The sequence below is a fragment of the Chelmon rostratus genome, chromosome 7 (genome assembly GCF_017976325.1).
Source record: "Chelmon rostratus isolate fCheRos1 chromosome 7, fCheRos1.pri, whole genome shotgun sequence".
Lineage (NCBI taxonomy): Eukaryota > Metazoa > Chordata > Actinopteri > Chaetodontiformes > Chaetodontidae > Chelmon > Chelmon rostratus.
Genome location: NC_055664.1, coordinates 26,141,339 through 26,166,955, shown reverse-complemented (window position 1 = coordinate 26,166,955; position 25,617 = coordinate 26,141,339). Strand labels below are relative to the sequence as shown.

At 43.3% G+C, this 25,617-nt stretch overlaps 3 protein-coding genes across 3 annotated transcripts; 1 reads left to right on the top strand and 2 right to left on the bottom strand.

Annotated features, from left to right (window-relative positions):
* The first annotated feature begins 446 nt into the window (after positions 1–446).
* On the top strand, positions 447–6,766 carry LOC121608860 (transient receptor potential cation channel subfamily V member 1-like). The gene is made up of 15 exons (XM_041940262.1): positions 447–699; positions 1,026–1,177; positions 2,524–2,676; positions 2,814–2,951; positions 3,052–3,353; positions 3,453–3,629; positions 3,885–4,040; positions 4,120–4,215; positions 4,301–4,371; positions 4,453–4,618; positions 4,692–4,758; positions 4,854–5,191; positions 5,398–5,522; positions 5,819–5,925; positions 6,038–6,766. Exons 1-15 carry the CDS (start codon positions 560–562, stop codon positions 6,145–6,147), a joined length of 2,298 nt encoding a protein of 765 aa, XP_041796196.1. The 5' UTR covers positions 447–559; the 3' UTR covers positions 6,148–6,766.
* Positions 6,421–15,457, bottom strand: LOC121608861 (protein FAM222B-like). The gene is made up of 3 exons (XM_041940263.1): positions 15,344–15,457; positions 13,097–13,224; positions 6,421–12,575 (listed from the first exon to the last, which is right to left on the bottom strand). The coding sequence occupies exons 2-3, from the start codon at positions 13,176–13,178 to the stop codon at positions 10,525–10,527; spliced, it is 2,133 nt and encodes a 710-aa protein (XP_041796197.1). The 5' UTR covers positions 13,179–13,224; positions 15,344–15,457; the 3' UTR covers positions 6,421–10,524.
* A 4,456-nt stretch (positions 15,458–19,913) lies between these two features.
* Positions 19,914–24,320, bottom strand: LOC121609640 (solute carrier family 35 member F2-like). The gene is made up of 9 exons (XM_041941323.1): positions 24,211–24,320; positions 23,113–23,288; positions 22,338–22,465; positions 21,537–21,696; positions 21,288–21,444; positions 21,146–21,198; positions 20,904–21,058; positions 20,073–20,279; positions 19,914–19,952 (listed from the first exon to the last, which is right to left on the bottom strand). The coding sequence occupies exons 1-9, from the start codon at positions 24,318–24,320 to the stop codon at positions 19,914–19,916; spliced, it is 1,185 nt and encodes a 394-aa protein (XP_041797257.1).
* Positions 24,321–25,617: the final 1,297 nt, after the last annotated feature.

The following is a 25,617-nucleotide window of genomic DNA, read 5'->3' as shown; positions in this document are numbered from 1 at the left end:
CTGAGTCTGATGTGGCCTTTTTTCACGTGTTACTTCTGCTCAGAATCAGAAATCAGAATTTTTGAGTAAGAAAATATTTTATTTTATTGCTGGATCCAACATGACCTCACTGAAAAATGTATTCTTAGTTTCTGAGTGTGTCCTGGAGGTTTCAAGTGTCCACATCACACTGTGGAAGGTGCATTTCAAACTGGTTACACTGGATTTTAAATAGTTCACATTTCGCAGTCTCAAACTTAAATAAACGTGGGACAGTATTTATGATATTTTAAGTTTTATAGCCAATGATCTATAAAAGTAACTGCTATTAAAACTGATGTCCAGATACACAAAACAAATCAGGAAATCTGAAGTTACCAAGTAACCAACAGGTTTGGCCTCTGGGGAGTGGGAGGAGCGTGATCACGGTAACTAACACCATTTACACCTCAGTGCTGCCCCTCACCTTTGCAATTCTACACCTGTGCAGCTGGAGCTCGTCAAAGCCGATGAGCTATCTGTGGAAGCAAACAGCTTCTCGTCATACGCCATCAAGACCTGATTATTATCAACAAAAAAGATGGACAATGGACAGCCAGCGGACGGAGCGGAGCCAAACAAAGGCCAAGAAGAGGAGAAGAATAGTCTGGATTGGCTCCTTGGAAAAGACGGGCCAGAGACCATTCCTGTACCCATGGATACCAACGTCTCAATAACAAGGTAACTGGTCCCACTGGGGTGGAACTGGTGTTTGCCTTCCCTCTCACAGGTTATGAATGTGGCGTTAATTGTGAAATGATGCAGCCTGACTGCTGGAGAAATCAGTGTGGTCTCCAAGCTGCTCAGAAAAATGTTGAGGCTTCAGGGGCTGATGAATATCAGGTGACATTCTCGCAGATTCCAGGTGAACGAGCTTCAGCTTGTTTGTTCACAAACTGGTCTGGTTCCTTTTCCCAAAAGACTCGCTGACAAATATTGATTGAGATGACTGGTCATGTGATGCAGTGGTGAAATATCGTGTGTGTGTGTGACTCCCTGCATTTCAGGCAGAGTCAAGTCAGTGTTGACATTTCCGGTGAGGCCTTCAGCAGGGAGCGAGTCTTTGAAGCAGCATCCCAGGGAGACACAAGTCAGCTCGATGGGCTGCTTCTCTACCTGCAAGTCAATGATCTGAGACTCACGAGCCCAGAGTTCACAGGCAAGTGGGAATGAAGCAGGTTAATGAAAAACACATCAGATATTCATATACTGATGCAAGCACACTACAACGTACCTGCGTCCAGACTGTTAAAAAGTGCACTTAAAGTGTGCTAAACAGGAACGACACATGCTTATCACGCTTAAATAGTGTTTAAGTTGTTCAAAAGTCCAACTTAAGTCATATAAAGTGAACTTGAATATGCTAAAATAGGACTATTATAGGTACTTAATATACAGAAAATATACAAGTTATTTTTTATTCACTCATACTATTTAATCTGAAATACAACTGAAACACATCTCTAAAGTTATATAAGTTGTGCTGCTGTACTTAGATATAACGCTGGAGCATTTTCAGTACACTTTAAGTGAACTTGAAAACTAAAGATGAACAGGATGTACTGTACTTAATATTATTCATTCAATGCGCGTTAATTCCCGCCTGTCCTTGAAATATTTGGCACCTCTGATCTTAAATTGGCCACTTCCTATTGTTAAGATGATAATAAAATAAGCTTTAAACCTGTGACACTTCTTCTTCTGTTGTTGTGACAGAGTGGGAAATAAGTTTCTGAATGAGGTCGGTCTTATTTGTTCTGCTGCTTCACTGAATGGAAAACAGATGCATACAGACATATATTGAGTTATTCTAAAGTAATGTACTGTTGATCTGTATGAATTCATCTTAAGTTTTTAAACAAAATGTTGGACTAAAAAAATCCCACAAAGCATCTGACAGCTATTACTTAAAAACTGAACTTAAATTTTACTAAAAACTTATTTCACAGTAATGTTTTTTTCAAAAACTCACTATATGTTAAATTGATTGTAATAAAACATACTTTGACTATATCATGACAGCATAAAATGAATGAACTTTTAATCTGTTGAGGTTTATTTCAAGGGCACTGTTATACTAATAGTGTTTTAACACTATAGAAAGTATTGAACTGTGATTAAACTGAACTTTGGAAAATGAACTTGAATATTACTAAAAATACATTTTACTTCGCAATATTTAAATGTACTTTAAGTACACTTGAGTATATATTTTTCCACTTCCTGTTATCTGTGACCACGTCAGTTTGAAGCAGTGCAGCCGGGATGTTTGTGCAGTGAAAGACCTGCCGACGGTTCAGTGTGTTTAGAGAAGGCGTCACTGAGGGCGAGTGGAAGAGAGACGGTCAGAATCAGCGGATCAGGCTAATTAAAGGGCTCAGGTGTCTCCTAAAAAGCTTTTGTGCAGTCATTCTGGTGTTTATTAATAAAGTTAGGAGGACTAATCAAAAACTCTTTATACAGTGATTATAATAGTAATGAGAAACACTTGTGCTCAACTTTCAGATGAAACAAATGGGAAAACTGCCCTCCTGAAAGCTTTGCTCAACCTAAAAGATGGCAAAAATGCCACCATTGAAGTCTTCATTGACATTGCTGAAAAGACTGGAGATTTGGACAATCTGATCAACGCGTCCTACAAAGATCCTTTCTACAAAGGTACGTAGAGCTGTGACTCTGAGCTTTATCAATAAAACTGAAAGTTCACGTAAAGTTAGGATTTCTCCACTTTGCTGGATTTCCTTGGACTTGAGGTGTGAAGAACACCTGAACGAGCTGCTTCACACACACCACAGGTCAGACAGCGCTGCACGTCGCCATCGAGAGACGCAGCTTTGACCACGTGACACTGCTGGTCCAGAAAGGAGCCGACGTGCAGGCCAAAGCCAACGGGAAGTTCTTCCAGCGGAGTGCAGGCCGGGGCTTTTATTTTGGTGGGTGGTTGCATCCTAAAAGTACCCAGAAGCTACGTTTTCTATCCCAGTTGTTTGTGACGGCCAAATCTGATCACTGAACTGCCCTTTGTTCCAACAGGAGAGCTTCCTTTATCGCTGGCGGCCTGCACCAACCAGCCCAACATCGTGTCCTTCCTAATGGAAAACCCGTACAGAAGAGCTGACCTGACCGACAGAGACTCGCAAGGAAACACCGTCCTGCACACTTTGGTGGTCGTAGCAGACGACACGACGGAAAACACAGACATGATCGAGAGGATGTACGACGAGATCCTGATTCAGCACAACAAGCTGGAGAGAAAAGCAGTCCGGCTGGAGGCGATTGAAAACAATCAGGGCTTGACTCCTCTGAAGTTAGCCGCCAAGCTGGGAAAGATCGGGGTACGTCTGTTTTCTCTCGTGTTTCCAGACACAGCTTTTAGTTTCTGTCATGGGACGATGACATGATCATCCTCTCTGCTCTGACCTCTCACTGACCAGCTGTTCAGGCACATGCTGCTGCGGGAGTTCACGGGCGAGGAGATGAGGCCGCTGTCCAGGAAGTACACAGAATGGGTCTACGGACCCGTTCACTCCTCACTTTATGACTTGAGCTCCATCGACACCAACGAAGACAACTCCGTGCTGGAGATAGTCGTCTTTGGCAGCGAAATTCCGGTGAGAAATATCTGTTTTGACCCCATTTTAACAGATCTCTTCATGAACATGTACAGAATTAGTTTATCCCAAAACCCACTGGGGGAAAGTTGGATATTTACTGTGATGTGGTGCGTTCATGGGGGCAGTGAAGACTTTTAAACAGTGCTTAATTCAGCTCCAGGAGGCGCTCGTGAAAAGGCGTTTGGAGTGCCGCCATGTGAGTTTAAACAGAGTAAATGAGTGTTGTAACCGAGCGTGTGCACGTTGCCTCAGAACCGTCCGGAGATGCTGCAGGTCGAGCCTCTGCGCAGTCTTCTGGAGGATAAGTGGGACAGGTTTGCTTCCAAGCTGTTCCTGATGAATTTCCTGGTTTACCTGACCTACCTCATCATCTTCACCACCGTGGCCTTCTACAGAAAGGAAGGACAGGTAAGACGACAGGCGACCTAAAACAGGACAGTCTGTGGTGAAACAGCTTCATCAGCTTAAGAACCTTTTTGACCCGCAGCCACCGTTTCCCGTCGAGGACGTCCCGCTGGACTACCTGCGGTGCTCTGGTGAGCTTGTCAGTGTCCTCGGAGCTGCGTGGTTCTTCTACAAAGAGGTGGGAAAGTGGAATCTGGTGCGGCCGTTCACACAAACACAGCGTAAAAAGATTAAATCCACACGTGTGACTCCTAAATCCACAGATAACCATTTTCAAGAGGAACCGTCCAAACTTTAAGTCTCTGTACATCGATGGCTTCAGTGACATCCTGTTGTGAGTATCACCTCGAGGTCTCATTGAACCGTGTGTTTCAACGTCACGGCCGTCTCGCCACTCTTCGCCGTTTGTTTGCAGCTTCCTGCAGGCGGCGCTCCTCCTCGTCGCCACGGTTTTGTACGGCTGTGGACTGAGGGAATACGTCGGCCTCCTCGTGCTCTCGCTGGCTCTCGCCTGGATCAATGTGCTTTACTACTCGAGAGGCTCCAAACGACTGGGGGTGTACAGCGTCATGATGCAGAGAGTAAGAGTGAAGCTCCGGTCAGCAGAAGCCTCAGGAACAAGCTGCCGGCTTTAACGTCTGTTTCTCGTTTTAGATGATCCTGGGTGACCTCTTACACTTCTTATTTGTCTATGGAGTTTTCCTTTTTGGGTTTTCTGCTGGTAAGACTTTCATGCAAACAGCACACGCAGAATAAAGACTAAAGAGGCTTTCCAAGGGTCAAGACTCCTGACTACACTCTTCTCCTCGTCCACAGCCATCGTTGCTCTCATAGACGACTCCCCTGCAGCTCATAAGGAGCCGGCCAACGGCACACATGCTCTGGACAGAAGGAGCTTCGGTCACGAGCCAGTTCACTGCAAGAAGCCGAGTTACAACGACTTCCAGTTCACAGCGCTGGAGCTGTTTAAGTTCACTATTGGAATGGGAGATCTGGAGTTCACTGATCATGTTCAGTACAAGGAAATTTTCTACCTCCTGCTCATCCTGTACATCGTCCTCACCTACATCCTGCTGCTCAACATGCTCATAGCGCTGATGGGCAACACAGTCGAAAGAATCTCAGAGAAAAGCGAAAACATATGGAACCTGCAGGTGAGAAGCTGTTCCGCTCTGCTGTCAGGACCCAAAGCCTAAATGTTGACAAGATCTGGCTGATAATTTTCCAGAATGATGCTAATCCACCTTTTTCTGAATGTGATTCGTTCCAGTTGAGTGTTTCTGTGTGCAAAAAAGCAAAGATGCGACACATTTAAAGAGATTTTTGTGCGAGCTGCTGACATGTAGTTGCTCATCCTCAGAGGGCCTTTACAATCGTGGACATGGAGAAGACTCTGCCGCGGTGCCTGACCAGTAAGCTGTACTCCGGAGTGTCAAACATGGTGTGTCTGAGCAGCGAGCAGGACGCGAGCCGTAGATTTATCAGGTAGACCTGTTTTCTGTTAACACCGGCTCAGCTCATCCATGCTCTGTCGCACGCTGGTGATTTCAGATTCATGTGCTGAGTGGTTGAATGCTCCTCAATGCTTTGAAAAATCACATTTTCATCAAGCACCTCAAAGAGTGTCACGTCTGGGCCTTTGTGTCAGGAGGAACAAAGAATACCACCATGACTGAGAGGGGAAATGTTCTTTTGAATTACAGTGAACTGACCCTTTAATTATCTAACAGCTGATGATGATGATACAGTCACATCTGATGAAGGATGTCCTTTGACTTCAGGGTGGAGGAAATGAACTGGAGGCAGTGGAGGTCCGATCTGGGTTTCATCCAGGAGGAAGACCCCGGAAACAACATGACGAAAGCACAACCTGACGACAAGACTCAGGGTAGAGCAACACAACTGTTTATCTTAAACACACACAGGGACCGAAAGACAACACTGTGTGTGTGTGTGCGTGTGTGTGCTGTTTCTTAACGAGTTGTCGTTTCGTCTTTCAGGGCATCTGTGGGACCTGAATCCACTCCTGAAGAGGATTCGTACCAGACGTCACCTACCACAGCAGCCCTCCCCTCCCCAGGTTCAACACAACATAAAATCCAAAATTTAAGCTTTGAGTTTTAATTTTAAAATCTGAAGATTCAGGTTTCATCAATCAGCAGCCGCAGTGGATTCATATGCTAACAGTCTGTTCAGCACATGATCGCAGCGACAGAGCCTCTGAATTATACACCAACTCCAGTCCCCCTGTTTTAAATGAACCTGCTGTCTGGAAACAGGTCACTGATTTTCCTCATTTAACTGAAATATAAATTCGCTTTAATACTTAAATCATCTTGACCATCTTCATATGTGCATGACAAAGACAGTCACTCAGAAAAGCTTTGTGTTTGCAAACTTTATTTTGGTTAGGGGGAATGTTTGTGCAAGACATTTTATTCCTGAAGGTTAGGCAAAAGTGGAATATCACATTTTCACAAAGTAGAGAAAGTAAGCCCCCTCCACCACCGTTCACAACATGACAGCTCTTTGATCAGCAAAGACAATCATATTAACTGGAGTAAAAACAAATCTAGAGAGAATTGTTACACAGCTGAGCCCCAATAAATATTGCCATCTGAGTGGACTGACAGGTGAGCTACAATGTGCTTCAGTAGATTAGATTCTGACTGTGCATATTGACATGAACTGTTTCTGCATGATGTGAAATGGAACCACAAACATACAAAGTTCTCATTAGAACATCTGAATCCTGCTCACTGGGGGGGAAAAAAAAAAAAAAAAAATTGGGGTGCAGACAGGAACCACTCGCTCTAGATTTTTTTTTTTTAATGCTCGCTTCACATCTTTTCACTTTTACTTCACAAGATTTTCTTTAACCGTCCAAATGAGGGCAGCAGCTCTCCTTTACGTCACCAGGTTGTTGCTCGTTACTGTTAGAACACAACAAGCTCGCCGAGGCTTTTGGCCGGGTGGTTACAGAGAGGGACGCTTGGTCACTTTGGTCAGTGAGTCAGCAGCAAACAGTTCACACATCCCGACAGCGTCTGGGAATCGTGGCACACTTCAGGACTTCAGTCCATGACACAGCATCAGTAGTTACACGAAGTAGCTTGGTCCCCCATCAGAGATTAACTTTGTGCACCTTTGTCAGCGTGCACACCTGTGTGCAAGTACCCAAGCTTAACATACACACACACAAGCACCCATTCACACGTTTCTCCATACTAAGCCCAGTGGAGGCACTTCATATGAAACTGTAGAACCTGACTATGTCGGGCTGTAACGAGGCAGTTCAAAATTAACAGGGCGGGTCTGTCAAACTGTTAGTGTTGATTTAAAGTTAGGAACCCAAACAGGCCCGGAGGGAGGCCGCAGTGGGTCAGACACTTTGAATACTGGTCAGTTATTATGGATTTAGAATAATCTCAAATATAGCTGGTGGAATAGTCCATCAGCGTTTGAGTGGTGGCATCTTCACCCTGCGCCCATCCCCTAAAATAGTAACTTATTTTCATTAATACAGCCCATACATCATTACTATACATACACACGCACACACAAATCATACTAGTGTGTGTTAAGATTAAAGACAATAGCAGCTTTAAGGGGCAGGCACATCAAAAAATGAGCCAGGAAAAAAAAAACTGCCATCAAGTATGAAGACCAAAATCCAGAAAAGCTACGGCTTGCATGTGAGCTGTCTTTCTCTGAAGACGGCGCGGCACCTCGCCATTCTTTCTCCCTTTTGACCTGTGCTGTCCTCTGAGAACGATTCGGAGAAGACAAACCGCTCGGCGCTGTGACAGATCTCAGGTTAAAGCACGGATGCAAACCTCTTATTTGCTTCTGAGTGCCGACAGGTGGGTTTACGCCGTCTGTGTGTCACCTATGGCACCTAATGTGAAAACAGCTATGGCTTCAGGATGCAGTGGTCCAAAAAAATAAATTAAACTATATAAGGATATTTATTAAGTATACCAACTAAAACACAGTCCAAATACTTTAAAATGACTGCTACAGCCCTGTTCTACATACCTATTCATTCAGCTAAATACTATTCATATTTTACTCTTAAAATCATCTTAAATCCTTGATAGGCAACATTTGAGACAGTGGGACAGGTCGTTATCAACAGGTACGAGTGGCATTATTACCTTAATATTTCAATTCAAGGCAACATCACCCATCCCCACTGCCTGTACATATTAACACTGCCCAATGATGTGACAGTACAGTTTTAACAGAAGAAAAAATAACTTACTCTTTCTCACAACGAAGCCATACTGAAGTTGGGATCCTGGCAAAGAAAGTCAGTTATGGTAAGTATTAAGTTGAGGATAATTACTGTGACATTTAAGGCTTTTTCAGAGCAATATATGCCCAGACAACATCAACCCGAAGAAGGACTAGAGGAGGAAATGGGTCCAGAGCTTCATGCTAGAAACGTCTAGCAAAACATAACCTGCATTGAATGTTTTGACGTTTTTCTGTATAGGTAGCAGAAACACAGCACAGGGTGAGGCCAGTGATTCGCAGATGAACAGCCCACCACAAGCCACACAGACCACGTCCACACCACATCAGTTCACTTGTGTTACAGTAGTAAAGTGGTGAGGAAATGTGTCGGAGGGGAAATGAAGCATTTTCCCAGCTTGCATTATTTGAAGTACTTGCACGTTTACAAGTGATCAATTTGCCTTTCACATACTGACATGCGCCATTTTAATATTAATGGGATGCCATTCTGCTTCACATTAGCTTCAGACAAACAGGGGCTAATGGAGTTTCTCCTCCTTTTGCCAAATGTTAAGCATAACATTTAAAAAGTAATTTCTACAGTTCAAGTAGGACCATCTACAGAAATACGACAAAAACTGTAATAAAAGAACAACTACTTCAAAAGCAACTCTTGAAAGATCACACACGAGGGCACTTTAGACTTTCCAAACGTAAGAAAAACTACTTGCAACTTGAGAAACTACGTGAATCTTACAAATGGAGAATGTTACTGTTTTTGCTAGTGCTGGCTTTGTCTTATTTTTGACTGAAAGTCTGCTGAACAGTGATAGTTAGCTTTTTTGCACACTACCTGGACCACTCGCGGTGCAGTTCAGAGGCCATGTTGTATTCCTGATCGAGGAGTTGTGGCTCTCACTTAAGCCCATTAACAGGTGTACACCTCAACTACGGGCAGGACAAAACCTTATCAACAGTCTTATTAATTGCATATACATGTAACCTTCTTATTTAAATGGATCACAAACCTGTTAAGAGGATAAATAATTTCAAATAAAAACATTACACAAGGACATCCTAAATCTTGCCTTTGGGCAGTTGTAAGGCCACAAATGCAGAAAAAGTTGAATTGTTCCATGTCAACCTAGGAAACGCACTGTGACAATCATGTGGCAAGCATTTTCTAAGCTGCAAATCAATATTTTAAACAAGATTTACACACGAACAAAGAGAAGCACATCCATACCAGTGATGAAAAAAGGAACTCTACTCAACAGTGGACAACGATCTCAAAAACCCTTCATCTGCAACGAAAGCACGGCATGGCTTAAAGGGAAACTTCACCACGTTTTATTTGGATGTCCAGTCAGTGTCAAGTGAAATGAAGCAATAAATTCCTCAGTGCGCGCTCTATGAACGAGTTCCCCTGCCGCAAAATCTGCCGTTCTTCCGACACCAGCGGCGTCATCTGATGTGCACAGTGACGCTGGTTTCTATAAGAACTTCAGGCTGTTTCAGTTCAGGTTTCTAGTCTCCACCTCTGGTCAGCCCGGCGTGCATGCGTCACCTCAAAAACAAAACTTGTTCTGTTCACTTGTAAACTAGCTACGTTTCCACCAGTGAAAATGGCATCCCATAATACGAGTGCAGAGGATGTTATGGACGAGGATAGATTTTACAGTGTTTTTGATGACTCGGATATTCGGCCATTTTTATTCCAGTGGATTAACTCTTTTGATGGAAATGTCCCCACAACAGTTGGAAAGTGTGCGTGTGCGTTCTACTACAGACTGCTTTATCAAAGAGGGCCGGACAAAGCTACGTGTACACAAGTGGCTAGACTATGATTTCATGATGACTTTGATTAGCATGCAGCAGCTAGCCTTCTCAGTGGGCGTGGGAGTCAGCTCACTCGCAATGCATCATGGGACATATAGGCACTGCCGGCATGGCTCCACGAGCAGGAGAACTCCACCTTTTGGTCAATATAGCACGCACCGAGGAACCTATTTATTCAACTGACTACATTCACCATGACCACTGATTGGACATCTACACAAAAGGTGCAGAAATTTCACTTTAACCTGAGGAACACTTTGAAACATCACAACCCGGTAGGTCTACAAATCAAGCTCTGAAGCAATTAAATGTAATTGATCACTTGCAAGATCTTAAAGAATAAACCAGAGAAGCTGAAAGTTGCAGTTGAAAATAACTCACAACACAGCGAGGAGAGATAAGCGCACACTTAGCGGTAGCCTGGGTGATGAGTGTGGACAGCTCCACTGTTGTTGGGCTCCTGAACTTGACCCATGGCTGACCTGTGCATCTTCTCCATCACATCCATGTTCTGCTCCTGAAAGCTGGGCATCTGGAAGTCCCCTCCTAAGAAATCCACATTCCGCATCAACTTGGACTGGCCAGTAGGACCCTCTTTACCTGGCCGGTACTTGGCCCCTGGGATGCGGTCCGTGGAGGCAGCAGCCTGCGCACCCTGGAAAGCCACTGGGAGGTCCTGAGGACCGGATCCATTGTTACCTGCTGTGGCTGGGATGCTGCCCCATGGTGGCTGCATGTAGTGGCCGTTAATGTAAGGCAGAGGACCTACTGGGCAGTTGACAGGGGATGAAGGTCGCTGCTTTTCTGCAGGGTGTTTTAGAGGAAAGGACTGTGCAGTGTTAGGTAGCTTGTGGGAATAGTTGAGGTTTCGAGAGGGGAAAGCGCACTCGGTTGGAGGCTCCATCCTCGGGTTCTTGCAGGGATGGGCCCCCTCAGGTGGCTGCTGCATGTGGGCCAGTTGATGCTGAGCCCAGGAGCGCTGCTGCTGCTGCTGCTGCTGCTGCTGCTGCTGCTGCTGCAGCTGTTGCTGTAGTTGTTGTAAATGTTGCTGCTGTAACTGTTGCTGCTGTTGTTGTTGTTTCTGCTGATGTAAATGGTGCTGAAGCTGCTGCTGTTGTTGCTGCTGCTGCTGCAGGTGTACCTTCTCTGGGTCTGTGTGAAAGGCAGGTATACTGTTAGTAGCAGCTATATTGGGCTGTGAATGGAGAGCAGCACTGGGAGTCTGAGCCGTAGCTTTGTCTGGGGGTCCCACCATGAGGCAGCTAGGCACAGAGCCCAGAGCCGGGTGGTGAGAGGACACCCTTGAGCTGGCGTTGATCAGCAGGTTGCGGCTGATGGGGCTGGGGTTTGCAATCTGGCCCTCACAGACTGAGGTGGTGCCCATGCCAGCCCGTGCCTGGCACAACTGGTTGATTTGGTGCACGATGCTGCTCAGGTCACCAGGCCGGTTCTGATGCAGGCTGGCTGCCATGGACAGTGGGATGGTGGAGGTAGATACCGTTACATTTGGTGGGGCGTCTGCATCAGGGAGCTTCCGGGGCCCAAATGCCCCCGGTGGCGGCTGCTGGAGGCTATTAGGTATGGTAGGAGGTCCTGCACCCACAGCCTGGGGAAGGGGCTGTGACCCAACCAGCCCCTGGGTGTGCTGCAGGCTCGGAAGCTGAGCTCCATCAGACATGTGGCGCAGATCCTGAGTCACACCTTGCTGTGTAAGTAAAGCTTGCGGAGGAGCCGGCTGATGCTTTAGTGTCTGCAGATGAGAAAGATGCTGCTGTGGTACGACTGGCGGACATGACTGGCTCTGCTGTTGCTGTAGAGCCTGGGTGTGAGGCAGACTCGGCTGCCTCTGTATGCCTTGTGGGTGAGCCAATCTTTGCTGCTGTGAAGTCTGAACTTGGGACAAGCTCTGCTGCCGCTGCAGAGCTTGTGAATGAGCCATGCTCCTTTGCTGTAAAGCCTGTGGGTGAGGCATAGTGTGAGGCTGCTGTAAAGTCATTGGATGAGTCATGCTCTGCTGTAGTGCCTGTGGGTGAACTGTACCCTGTTTCTGGGCTGCTTGGACCGCAGGCTGAGAGGGGCCCTGTAGGTGAGGAGCAGGTTGAGGAAGATTTAAAGTGCTTTGAGTGGCATACGGCCCACTGTGAGGGTTCATGATGGCCTTCTGAAGCTGTCGGGCGCGACTACCGTCTGACTCTTTGATGATGCCTTTGGCAGGCGCACGGAGGACAGCCAGCAGGCCCCTACTGGAGCTGACCTGAGAGGGGTAGGGACTGTGGCGCTGGCTGGACGAGGATGTGTCAAGCCCGTTGACTGTGCGGCGAATGTGCTTCCTTTGAGGTACTTTGACACTGTTGGGGAAGATCTGGATGGTCAGAGGGTTGTTGGCAACTTTCTTAGCATAGGCATCCAACTCTGCTGGGGTTGGGTAGCTGGGAGATCTCATCTTCTGTGTAGTTTCCCCTGAAATGTGTATACGGTCAGACAACCAGAAATACCTCACAAAACACACTGGATGGGTTTTAACAATACATCACAATACCAAATACAACAGGGTTCTGGAGTCACTGAAGCTAGCGTGGCATTTTATGGTCAACAAAAACTCACTTTGCCTCCATTAATGCTTTGCATCACATGAATAGTGGGCAGAGTGAAAAGCTGGTACAGCAGTCACTTATTTTAGCAACAAAACAAAATTACCATCTGTGCTATAATTTAACCAACGTAGCAGGTAGAGTTTGATGTTTTCATTATAGTTTAAGACATAGAATTCAGAAACATGACATTGCTCTTGACTGTTTGCCTATAAGGATTACAGGTCAGTAATAATGACATTTTCTTGTTGTGTAGATTTTAGCAAATCATGGATAAATTATATTTTGCAAACCGTAAAATTGCAACATCAACACATTGTCTGATCCTTAATGCTGAACAATGAGGAAATGACTAATGTCAAAGAACAGAACAACACGGAAAGCGCTTACATTTCTGAAGTCCAGTGTTCATCTGCGTGCGGGAGAGAAGTCTGATGGTAGGGTCACCTGATGCTGGCAGACAGGCCAGCATGTCACTATTCCACTAATGCAGCATGGGACACCTTCTCCTCACCATACTGGGGAGAAACAGAGCAGGCGCAAGTCAGCCGCTGACAGACACTTACGTTGGTGTGAAATGACTTTGCTATCGCCTATTTTCACATCCAGTACAGTTTGACCTTTTGCAAATGGCAGCTTGTAATAAACTGACATCATGGTTCTATAAAAGCTGGCTGCGTACACCCTGCAGCTAGCAAAGAGCTGAGATGGAGATGGAAAAAGATGTTGTTTTCCCTGAACAGAACAGCTCACAGACACAGCATGATGGCAGGCTGCAAGCCAACCAGCTATCTTCTTAAAATTCACACACAGTGGAAAGAAACCCACACTTTCCTCTGCTGAGCATGTTTTAGTGGGTCATATTGTGAACAGCTCGACCCAAAATCAAAGCATTGTACCTGAATCCAAATTCACTTTAATGCTGAAAAGCCAGTTTTCTTGTTGAATACCTGTGTGCACAAAGAAGTGCTGTACATGTCAGAGACAGCACTTAAGCTCACAGACAAGCTTAGTCCTAAACGCTTTTAAACAATTATTATAAAGATTAGCCCACTTTAACAAGCCAACTCTAGGTATTACCAGTAACAGCAGCACTGGTAGTCAACTAGTGATGAATACACCGTCTGCAAATTGATAATGAATCTGCAAAATGATGTCTGAGTAAACCATAATCAGTCTAACTACTGGTCAGACTTGGACAAGCTACACAAGGTCAGTCCACTGCCTACACTGGAATCTTATTTTTAATGCCAAAATATTAAAACATACTCACATTTCCACATGTAAATTTGGGAATAAGTATGATAAACAGTTTTTGCTTCTTTCCTTCTGTGCTTCCAGTGGAAGAGATTTAGTACAAAATACATAGTGGAGCCTGCAACTAATTATTTATTATCCCAATTAACTAATTGTATAGTCAATAAAATGTCAGAATAGTCTAAAGCAGCAGTCTAAAACCCAAACATTATCAATTTACAATCTCATATGACAACATGTTGAATGTTTCCTTGAAAAATGACTTAAAACAATAAATAATCATAATTATCTTTCTAATGAATCAACTAATTGTTTTATCTCCAGGGATATGGCTTTGGCCTTTGTTGCAGCAGTCACCAGCTGAGACATGTTGGTTTGTATCAGAGGTATCACACAAAGAAGCGGTGTTCATAACAAGCACACAAGGGAGAGTTTCAGCTAGGATCATCAGCAACACAGTGACACCATGTCAGATTCATGGAAAATTAAAACAATAGTTGGTTGCAGCCATATTGCAGATTTTAGTCCCCATCTGCTCCATAGGAAGAACGCTGGGAAGAGATCTGTTGGTAATTACGTGTTCTTATGGTTCAGTAACATCATTTTGCAGATTCATCATAGATTTGCAGACAGTTTATGATTCATCACGTGTTCACTTCCTCTGTTCAAACACACGTCTGACTTGTTACAGTGATACAATCTTAATGGCCGAATTCTTTCCAGATTATCCATCTGAGATAAGGTGTTGTCTCGGACAAGCAAGCATTCAATAAGACTCGGAGCTTTCCTATATGATCTCAACTCAGACGCATCTGGCTGGAAGACCAGTGTCCCACAGGATGACGCAGTGTAGAGTGTTGTTTGAGGCACGAAAGGAAAAGAGGATCTTCATGAATGCAGCCTGGATAATGTGACCTTTCCTACACACACTCAACGAGGCATCGTCCTCAGCTAACGCCTTAGTTAACCTCTGTCAGATTTTTTTGAAGGAGCATTTAGATATTTAATACAACCTTAAAGTGGGTTAACTTTCAGACAGCCCATCTGTAGCTAGGTAACGTTAGCCATCTGTCTAGCCATCCAGCCTTAATCTGTTGTAGATTAAAACAGCTGCTAATACTAGGAACGAGCTAATAAATGTAGCTTGACTATTTCAGCAAGCAAAGGCAAACTGGACCGACTGTGGGGCCACCATACCTCCCACAGTGGAAATCAAAAATGGTGAAATTACATCGTTCAATAGGCTACCTCGAGTCAAGCACCACAATAAATAAGGAGCTTCTTTGTGCTTATTGTGACCAGGCCAGCTGGTTAGCAAACTTTAGCTTTTCATTGACGAAAAACACCTACGCGACCTGTATTAAAGAGGATAATACTTACTCCTCACGAATCTACGAGTAAGGAAACTTCATTTTGTGGCGATATAACGTTGATATTGTTTTTAAAAATGAAGAGACCATCCCCAGTGTGTTGATTCTCCGTGCTGCTGTCCGGCTACGGCAGCAAACATTCGTTGGGCATGCGCAGACAGAAAGGACCACAGCGCTCCATTTAGGCGTCAATGGCAAACGCCTGTTCAATAATAGAAGCACTCTGATCAGCAGCAATAAAAAATACTTCACTACATAAAAATCCTGCTTTTAAATGTAACTAAAGTAAAAGTGGAGAGGTTTTTGCACCAAAACTGTGCTTATCTATAAATAAGTAGTACACAAATATAGAATGGCCCATCAGTATTGTATTATAGTATTAGTATAGTATTTGAGTAAACTACTGTCCACGTAACCTGGCACAGGTTTAATTTCAGAAGTGGAAGGAACACAATGGAGTCTGAGGTTCCTCCACCAGACAAGAAACTGTTACGCTCAGTAATATACTGTACCTGGATACTTCCTGCCAAAACCTTTGACAGTTAATGATGCTTTATACTGCTGTGCTGGAGCTCAAAAAAAATTGGTGCATTAGACCCCAGAACTGCAAAACATTGTGATCATTTACAAATCGCAATATAACTCATTGAACAGATAAAAGAGTTTGACAAATTAATGAACATCCTTCTCTATGATGATGCCACAGTTATTAAAACAAATCAGAAAAACACTGAACAGAAAGACAGTCTATTTTTTCCACAGTATAAACATATTTCACACAACTCTAAGCTATAAGTCATTTTGACAGTTATATAGTATATATATATATATATATATATATACAGTTATAGTATATATATATATATATATATATATATATATATATATATATATATATATATATATATATATATATATATATATATATATATATATATATATATATATATATAAATCAATAAAAAGGCCTGCAGCAGGCGGAGGGGGCAAAGGGAGAACAGATTTCCAATAAATACCAAAGAACAGGTGTTAAGATCAGCTGTCAAAATTCACCTATTTTATGTCAGGTTTTCAGCCACATGGAGTCAGTTTTACCAAAGTCTTTTAGAGGACTTAAATTTATCAGCATCCTGCATTTTCTGACAGGATTGTATGTTTCAACAGGACAGAAAAATAATGCAGCTTGTAATAAGTGTGTTTTCAAGCACTGGTGGAGGCTGGCATCCTTTGAGACTGAAACACAGAGCAAAGTACATGTACCGAAACAGATGTTTCAAACATTGTGCAGAAATGTCTTTGTAAATACAAGTGGTGTGTGTTTGTTTGTGATAGAGAGAGAGAGAGAGAGAGAGAGAGAGAGAGAGAGAGAGAGAGAGAGAGAGAGAGAGACATACCTAACTGGAGGATGTCACATTTTTTGTCTTATTTTTCTGTCCCAGTGAGGAAAGAGATGCTAGGATTGCTTTTATTTTGGGGTAATGTCTTATAGAAGTAGGTGTGATTTAGGCAGACTGGGAGTGATTTTGGACATCAGAGGACACTGAAGGCAAGGCAAGGCAAAATGAGACTTTTTCTCACACACCACCACAAACTGGCAGGCAGGCTGAGAGGGACAGAATTCAAGCCTGTGTGACGGATAGTCGGCCACCCTGCTAGTGTTTATTTACCAAGACAATGCATTTCCACCAGCAGTACAGTAATGATGCTGCTCTGGAGAGTTTGTGGTAAATGGTAGAAGAGAATTTGTTGCCCTGAATGACAAGAAAACACCTCAGGAACTGATTAGTTGATCAATACCACTGATTTTCAAAACTCACTCTATACCTCCTACACAACAACATGGCAGGAAGACTACATTTGGAGATGAGCACAGCTGCAACTCATCTAATCTGCATACAGTTCTGGTAAAGGAGACCTTATGATGGGATACTTCGACAAAGTCTGCAAATAAACAGAGAAGAAAAAAAAGTGTTTTCTGCTGCTGAGCTTCAAATGTTGGGTGAAGGGAAGAATATTGAATATTAGATAACCTGATGCTGTCAGCTAAACAAAGACATTAAAGTTAAAAAAATATATATATATATCACTGACGGCCTTAATCGTTTCAGTCACATCACAGCAGACTGGACCGGTCAGGGAAACACATCCTGAAGCAGGAGGCGACCGAAGCGAACAGAACCATTTGACAGCCCACAGATGTTTGAGGCCTCTGATAATCAGCTAACTGGTCCTGATGCATCACAGAATCCATCTCGACCTGCACTAATCAGCGTGATAGAAATGGACGGCAGGCTTCCAGCAAAGCTGTGTGGTCAGTCGCTGTGTCTGCACCACGCTTCAAGTAGTTCTTATCAACCACAGTAAACTGTTCAGGGGGAGTCTCCTGCCAGTCAGTTATTAGGGCCATGAAACCCAGCAGGGATGGCTTCTCTAATGAGCAGTAGATAATGCTTGTATGACTGCTACAGTAAGGCTTAACACACAGATGTGGGGTTCATGTGTCATACAAAAAGTGATACAACACTGGTGTACTGGTTGGATGAAGAAGTCAATATGTGCATGTCAAAATCTATACTGAATTATATTATTTTGACCTTTCTTTGCTAAATAGCTACATTAGCATTTTCTTCAGGTGTCATTGCACATACTGGCAGCTGTCAGAGCAGCACCATCGCTGCATCTACAACCCACCTTAATGGTAAAGCTGAATTTTCTGAGCCCTCTGGGGACGTATGTAATCCTAGAAACAGTCATTAGGTTTTCTTGTGATAACAATAAGCATAACAGATACTGCACTGCAGCCATGACAAACCAGTCTAGATCTAAGATGATTAATTGTTTGCATCAGAAACGTCTCTAAAACCCTGTGATATTAGACAGAATATGGTCGAACAGCTTGCAGATAATGGGACTGACTTCTCTGTGGAAATTCTGGACAGCAAAAGCCCATTTTGGCTGTGGTCTGTTTCAAATCCATGCTCATTTTGAACAGAAGGCTTTTAAGTGTATAATCCACTTATCTGTAGTGAGTCATGCTTGCTGGCACAAAAGCATTTCAGGGAGCTCCTGAAAGGACAACTCCATTTCCAGAGACCTCAGGTTTGCACTTCGCTGTTACCTTTGGGTGTCTGAGAGGAACCATCGAACACACCATGCTGTGTACTGCACTATACAGCAGCAGCAGGCAGTGGGATTAAAACTCAACTCTTCCTCTAGTCTTTGCTTTTTACATGTGAATTACTCTTTTACATTTTCTGGCCTCTAAAGTTTTTTAAAACAGGACAACAAAACCTCTCTTTGCTCAACACACACATGCAGCTGGTGATGATGGCTCACATGGAGACACTGCTGTTCAGCATCCAGCAGCTTTGTGTTATTCTGTGCGACAAAACTACAGAAATGCCAAATATCCACGTACATTAATTCGACTATTCATATTTGACCTGTGCGCTGCACCCTGTTGGACGCACCTGTGACTGCACAGAAGTCTGCATATTCTTGACAGCATGTTTACATTCAGTGACGTTTCATTTTCAACTTCAGCTCTAAAAACAACATAAAACAACATAAAAACAGACAATATTCAATTGACTAAATTCTAATATAATTGACGGTGCTGTGGAAGACTGCCGTGTCTCAAGCTCCTCCTCATTAAACACATTTATTACATTACTGCACAACCTGTTTACATTCCAGTTTATGCACTTTGCTGTTTCTGTCTGCCAGCGTCATATTCGATTATATTCCTACATTTTAGCCGATGCACTATTTAATGTCTTAGATTCTAATTAGATTTTACATAAGTGACTTTTTTTACACACATTTGTGTATTTGAGCATTGAGGGGAACCTGAGATGTAGTCAATGTCCAAAAAAAAAAAAAAAAAAACAGATCACAGCTGATACGTTTTGGATCTGAAGCCAATAGATTTTTAAATTGGTTAAGGAAGTTTGGTGCCTTTGGTTGCTGTGGATGAAAGTAACCTCAACAGTCAGCTGTGTGGACGATCTCGCCCTGAGTGGACCGTGTCCTTGAATCTGTGTTGCTGCAGTCCGATCGGTGCTGGGCAGCACCTGGAAGTTCCTCCAAGTCTTTCCAGACCCATATTCTTCATGTATGTTTGGACCATATTCATCTAATGTTGTCCTTCTGTATCTCCAAAGCCAGATTTTTTATTTCTGTCTTCTTTGTACGCACCAAAATACAAACATTTTAGCATTAAAATATACTTCAAGTACAAAAAGTAAAAGTTCAGAATGGCTCATTTCAGAATAATATATTACTGCATTAGAATTACTGATGCATTCATGTGTTTATCAGCTAAAGTTTGGGCACATTTTAATTACTTTATATATATAAAGTAATTAAAATGTGACAAGTATAAAATAGCAGAAAATAGAAATACTCAAAGTACTAGTACCTCAAAAACTGTACATAAGTACAGTAGTGGAGTAACTGTTCTCAGTTACATTCCAGCACTGAAGAAAATTCTGTAAGTGACTAAAACAAAAGATTCTTGTCCAAATGAACAAATGTTTAAAATATATATAACACATATTGACAGATTTCTGTGCTGTTGTTCACATTTTAGTGCTGCGTCCAACAACAACAGCATCCTCATCGCTGTTCCCTCCTCCGGGGCTCTGTGATGGCCCTGAGGGCCTCCTCCTCCTCCTCTCCTCTTTATCCCACCCCTCGTTCCTCTCTCCATCCCCCCGCCGCTTCTCTTCATCGTCCTCCTCCTCCTCAGCTGAGATCCTCACAGCCACTTCCTGCTTTGTGATGTCATCCTGAGAGGCCACAGAATTGTCATAGTAACCTTCCTCACAGATGGAAGAGGAAGAAGAGGCGTCGGGCTCTTTGCGGTCAGTGGGTGTCGGCACAGCGTTGAAGGTGACGAAGCCAATGAGGATGACCACGAGCGAGACCAGGTAGAGTCCAGAGAACTGAGGCGGGGCAGAGAGCGAGCAGGTAAAATTTCAGTATAAAAAGTTTTAACAAGATAATAAAACTGTTAATTACTCCCTGTAAAACACAAATTATTCTTCAAAGCAGAGTGTTTTTATGTGACTTAAAAGATGGGTGTGATCCTTAATCTCCAAATGAGTAGAAGTAAATGGTCTAAAATGAAAATATTCCACTACCTCATGTCAAAGAAGCAGAGGAAAAACAAAGGTAAATCATTGCATGATTGCAGGCGTCATTTACATATTCAGCACACGATGACATGTCCTGTTAAGTTTTTTTTAAGGTCATTCAAAGGACTTTGGACTCACAGGTTTATAAGCTGTGTGTATACATGCTGCTGTGTTAAAACACATGCCATTAAAATTACAACCCTTAACCCTTATTATTGTTCATTAATGCTGATGCGTCATTATAACAATCAGCGGGTTGTTGTGACCCAGGAACAGTCACTGGACCATGAGACACTGACTTCAAAGGATTAACTCCGATGATATTCTTTATGTCAACAACTGCCATGAAAAGAACAAAACCAGCAAAACCTGCCTTGCCCTGCCCGTGTGTGACTCTCAGCTGAGTATGTGTGTGTGTGTGTGTGTGCTCACATTGTACTGGAAGAGGAAGATCCCACAGAAGAGGCTGAAGAGGTCAGCGGTGAGCAGGGAGAGGTTGACGGAGGTGGCGCTGCTCAGCTTCACCACTATGGGCATACAGCTGTACAGAGCGTACATACACAGCGCATAGGCAGAGAACAGGAGCACTGAGAGGAGAGACGGCCGGCTGTCAGTTCACAATTCAAACGTTCAAGCACGCCTTCAAAATGTCCCCGTGTGAGACCATTACTGACCGACTTGCCAGCTCCACTGGATGGCAGCTATTTCATTCCGTTCCAGGACCACCCTGAGCGAAGGAGGAAGGACACCAGATTAACCGTAATGTTAAATCATAATCATAAAACCAATCACACACACACACACACACACACTTACATCTGTATGGTGCTGAAGATTGTGCCGAACAGGCTGACCATGCCCAGGAACTCCACCCGGCTCAGGTTCTTCACTGTGTATTCCTGGCCCACGTTAGACACGGCGTACAGCGTCGCACTGATCAGCACCAAGCCGTCACCCAGCAAGATGTTTGAGGCTGAGGAGAGAAGAGACGTCTCACTGCGTAACCCCGATCGATCGGCCTGATGGTGGCTCAGCGTTGGACTCAGTGAGTGAGTAAACACTTACTGGAGCCTTGGTCTCGTCCAGCCAGCAGGTCAGCCCCCACCATGGCCCCCACCCCAAGGAGACAGATGCAGACGGCAACATAGTGGACCGGCCTGTAGTGTGCCTTCAAAACCCACCAGGACAGTAACATCAGGACCGGGATCACGAAGCAGTCCAGCAGCTGGAGACAGGAAGACAGCCACACATGTAAATACAAACACAAACAAAACACATTTCATTCAAATGTCATCTCACAAATGAACTGACACCTTCCTGAAGAACAGGAATCCCTCAAAAAAAGTGACGTAAGAAAAGAGAAACAGCTTCACTGACACAAAGCCTCATTTTTTTAATGATGAAGAGTTTTAGTCCTGAATTTATCAAATATGCATCATTTCAGAAGTTGGACTTCTTCACGGGAGATGAGAAGTCTGCTCTCAGTGTTTGTGCACTGGAGGCTTCAGGTTGAATACTGGACCAGGATTGGCTCCCAGACTACTTGTGATGTCACAGATCATGCTCGTAGGACAGACTCGTTAAAAGTGGATTTTCAGTGAGCTCGGAGACACTTTGCACTTTCAGCAGATGGATGTGCAAACAGTGTGAAACTCTGCACAAACATTTTTGTGCACAGTGAAGCACAAACACTCGACAGACCTTCGAGTCCAAAAGGACTAATTTTCAAATTAAATCAAGTACAAACGTATAAACATGAGTACTTGAAGTCTGTTGACTTGAAATTACTGCTGACAGTTCACTGAACTCATTACATTCAGACAAAAACACCAAAATGAAACCCACTCGAACACAGCCTGCACCCACCTGCACACTGGTGATGGTGGTGTACTGGTATGCTTTAACCACAGCGTAGTTGGCCTCCACATCCACCAGTCCCAGCAGAAGGTACTTCCACCATCGCCTCTTCAGAATCTGTAAAATATTGCCATCCCCTGCGTTTTAAAGGGAAACACCCCTGAGCTTCAGTATAGAAATGTATTTGTTTCAGCACCAAGTCTGAGGACAGTTTGACCATCTGAAACACTGCTGCTCCTTCAGGGCGCAGCAGGGACGACGGCCAGTGACGACTGCCACCACCCATCTTTGCTTGCTCCAGTCATTTGTTTGGAAATCTGCACATGAACTTTCCCACTGACCCAACAATGTAATCATTATTAACAGAACAGTCTAATCGATGGCACATAGAAGCAATTTTATACATTTTGTGATATATTTTTGTGTTTGCCTGTTAGTGGTGGAGGAAGTACTCAGATCCTTTACTCACACACTATAAAAACACAGTTTTTACTTTAGTAAAAGTATTAGGTGTTACCTAAAATTAAAGTATCAAAAGTAAAATAACTCAGTGCTGTCAAATTCATATATTTTTGCTGATGCATTGACGTGTTAGTGGCATTTTACTGTTGTACAGTAGCTGGTCATGGTTTAATTTTAGCTATTTTATATACTCTTGTAGTGGTTTTGTTCATAACAACATTTGAGCATGTAACCTGAATTACGCAAGACTAAAATCAAAACAAAAACATTTGGCAGTACTGCTAAATAGCTAAAGAATTCCAGGTATTATCTCAGGTGTTACCTGTTCTGCAGGTCAGCATGGTGGTGTAGGTGACACACAGCAGAGTGTAGTTTAAGAAGCTCTGCAGCATGGGCGTGTTCACATGGAAGCTCGTGGCCAGGTACTGGGAGCTGATGGCCGTCCCACAGATGAGCCCAGCCAGGCCCTGACCCATGGCCAACGTCCTGGCCAACTGCCTGAGAGAGAGAAGGAGGACACGTCTTTACAGCTCGCTTAAACGTTAACTTCTGTGCTTTTAAACATAGACTCTATTCTGCCTTGTTTTTGTGTCTAAGTGACTAATGGAAACGACGGCGCTGCAGTGAAACGGGCTGCAATGTAATCCCTCTGTGAGTCTGTGCATCATCGACATACGTCCATGAAAAGTGTTCGTTCTCACCACTGACGGGCTCAGACAGTTATTCTGTGTCTGGCAGCATTATAGAAATAATCCTGAGAGACTGATCTTTTTGTAAAAGAATAAGATGAGAGGCGAAGCAACGAGGAGGGTGGACATCAGAGAAGCAGCTGGAATAACAGCGTGCAGAGCCAGAATATTTCCCATCTAGCTCGGTGAATTAAAGGTGTCTGTCAATTAATTGTTTTATTTGGTGTCTGTTAGATTTGAATGAAGTGTGTTTTGTGGTGTTAAATAGACTGTTTCTGTAAATGGAGTCTGGTGGCTTTGGTGAGAATGATATAGCAGCTGTCTCTGGTTTAACAAAAAGGAAGGATTACATTGCAGCCCGTTTCACTGCTGCAGCAGACTCGCTCAAGATTGAACCATGTCAAAAGTTTTGTCTCCATTGGACACAAAATCAACGGTTGAAAAATACACAAGTTACACCAAAAATTGTACTTAAATGCAGTAGTTGAGTAAATATACTTAGTTATTTTCAACCATTGCGTTTAAATAGACCAAAGAGGTATTTTCACAAAAACCTAATTGAAATATGGGTAAAGTAACAGCAGCATTATTTGATAAGGACTTCACCTTCTGTGTCTCCACCACTGTTAATAACAGACTGCTGATACATGCTCAGAGATCACAGCTCCACAGATGAACATAAAGGTGTGAACTCCATGCTTCTCTTCCTCTCATCTCCTCTGTCCACTCACCAGGTGAAAACTTCCTTGGGTCTGAATTTCCTGATCCTCTCACTGAGTCCACAGCTTTGGGTTTGGTGGCTGGAGTCTCTGGATGCATCCTGGGATTGTTCAGTAGCCATGTTGCCACACCGGTGATGGAGGAATCCTCGCTGCGTTTTAACTGTTACAAGCTTTTAAATCCTCCACTTCGAAGGTGCCACAGCTGAATGATTAACTGACTCAGGGGGCAAAGATTACTCTGTCACGTATCAGTGTGAGTGTGTATAACGTGGTGAAGACAGCCAGCAGCACTTTAAGATAAGAACTGATGATGAAAGATACATTTAAAGAAGTCCTCACTGTGCTTCCTCTCGTTTTCACTCTCGGCTATTATCTGCTGATGAGATAACTCGTGCTGCAGGAAAAGTGCTTCATCATTGTGTATTTTATGGAAATGACAGGGGTGGAAACTAACTAAGTGCATTAACTCAAGTACTGTACTTGAGAAGGATTGTAACGTACTGGTACTTTTCCGCTTTACAAGTATTCCCATTTTATCCTATGTATACTTCTACTGCACAACAGTCAGAGTGAAATATTGTACTATTTATTCCATCACAGATTAAGATGTTAAATTGGCATCTTTACTCATTGACTATCTTCACCTCTGTGAACTTTCACGGACATTTTGGAAAAGATAGTGTTTGTAACTCATTGATGATTCTGATTGAACTGAATATAGTCAATTACTCCATTGAATCCACCTGATTTTTGTTTTCTTCCCTGAGACTAGAGACTGTAGGACAGTACAACCAACGATCATTGAAAAAATGAAATCCTAAATTCAGTGAAGTGAAAACAGACACAATAACATGCGAAATGATCCAGATCACAGCGGGGAGGGGGGCGTGTAGACCGCGTCATATATTATTTACTCGTTAGAAAAGTCTTTCTGCTTTCAATTCTTCATGCATTTTGCGTGGTGTGTAGAAAATACCCGACAAACGGATTGCAGTGTGTTTTGTTTTGCTCCTTAAAATGATTAACGTGTGTAGTGATTTCATCATTTATTTATCTTTTAACTTCTGCTACTGCGGTCATGCCAACTTCAAAATTGATTGCGAGTCTACATCATCCTTTACGGTAAAACGTATGGTCTACGACAGGCAGGCATGGTGCATTCAAGAGCACCTTGTAAACTCTTAAATCATACGCGAATGGCGACGAAGGTTTATTAAAACAGGAACGTTTCCATCTTTTCTTTTCCTCTTTTGTTGAAATACATACAGTACATTTGTAATTACTGCATTGCTCTTTCATAACAGCATTTTTAATAATTAGATGGCTATGAACTAAGTGATAGAAAATGTTAATACAAAAAGTCAAAACGCGATTTTTGTGCCTGTTTTCTAAATCAGAGAACTCTGAGCTTGACCT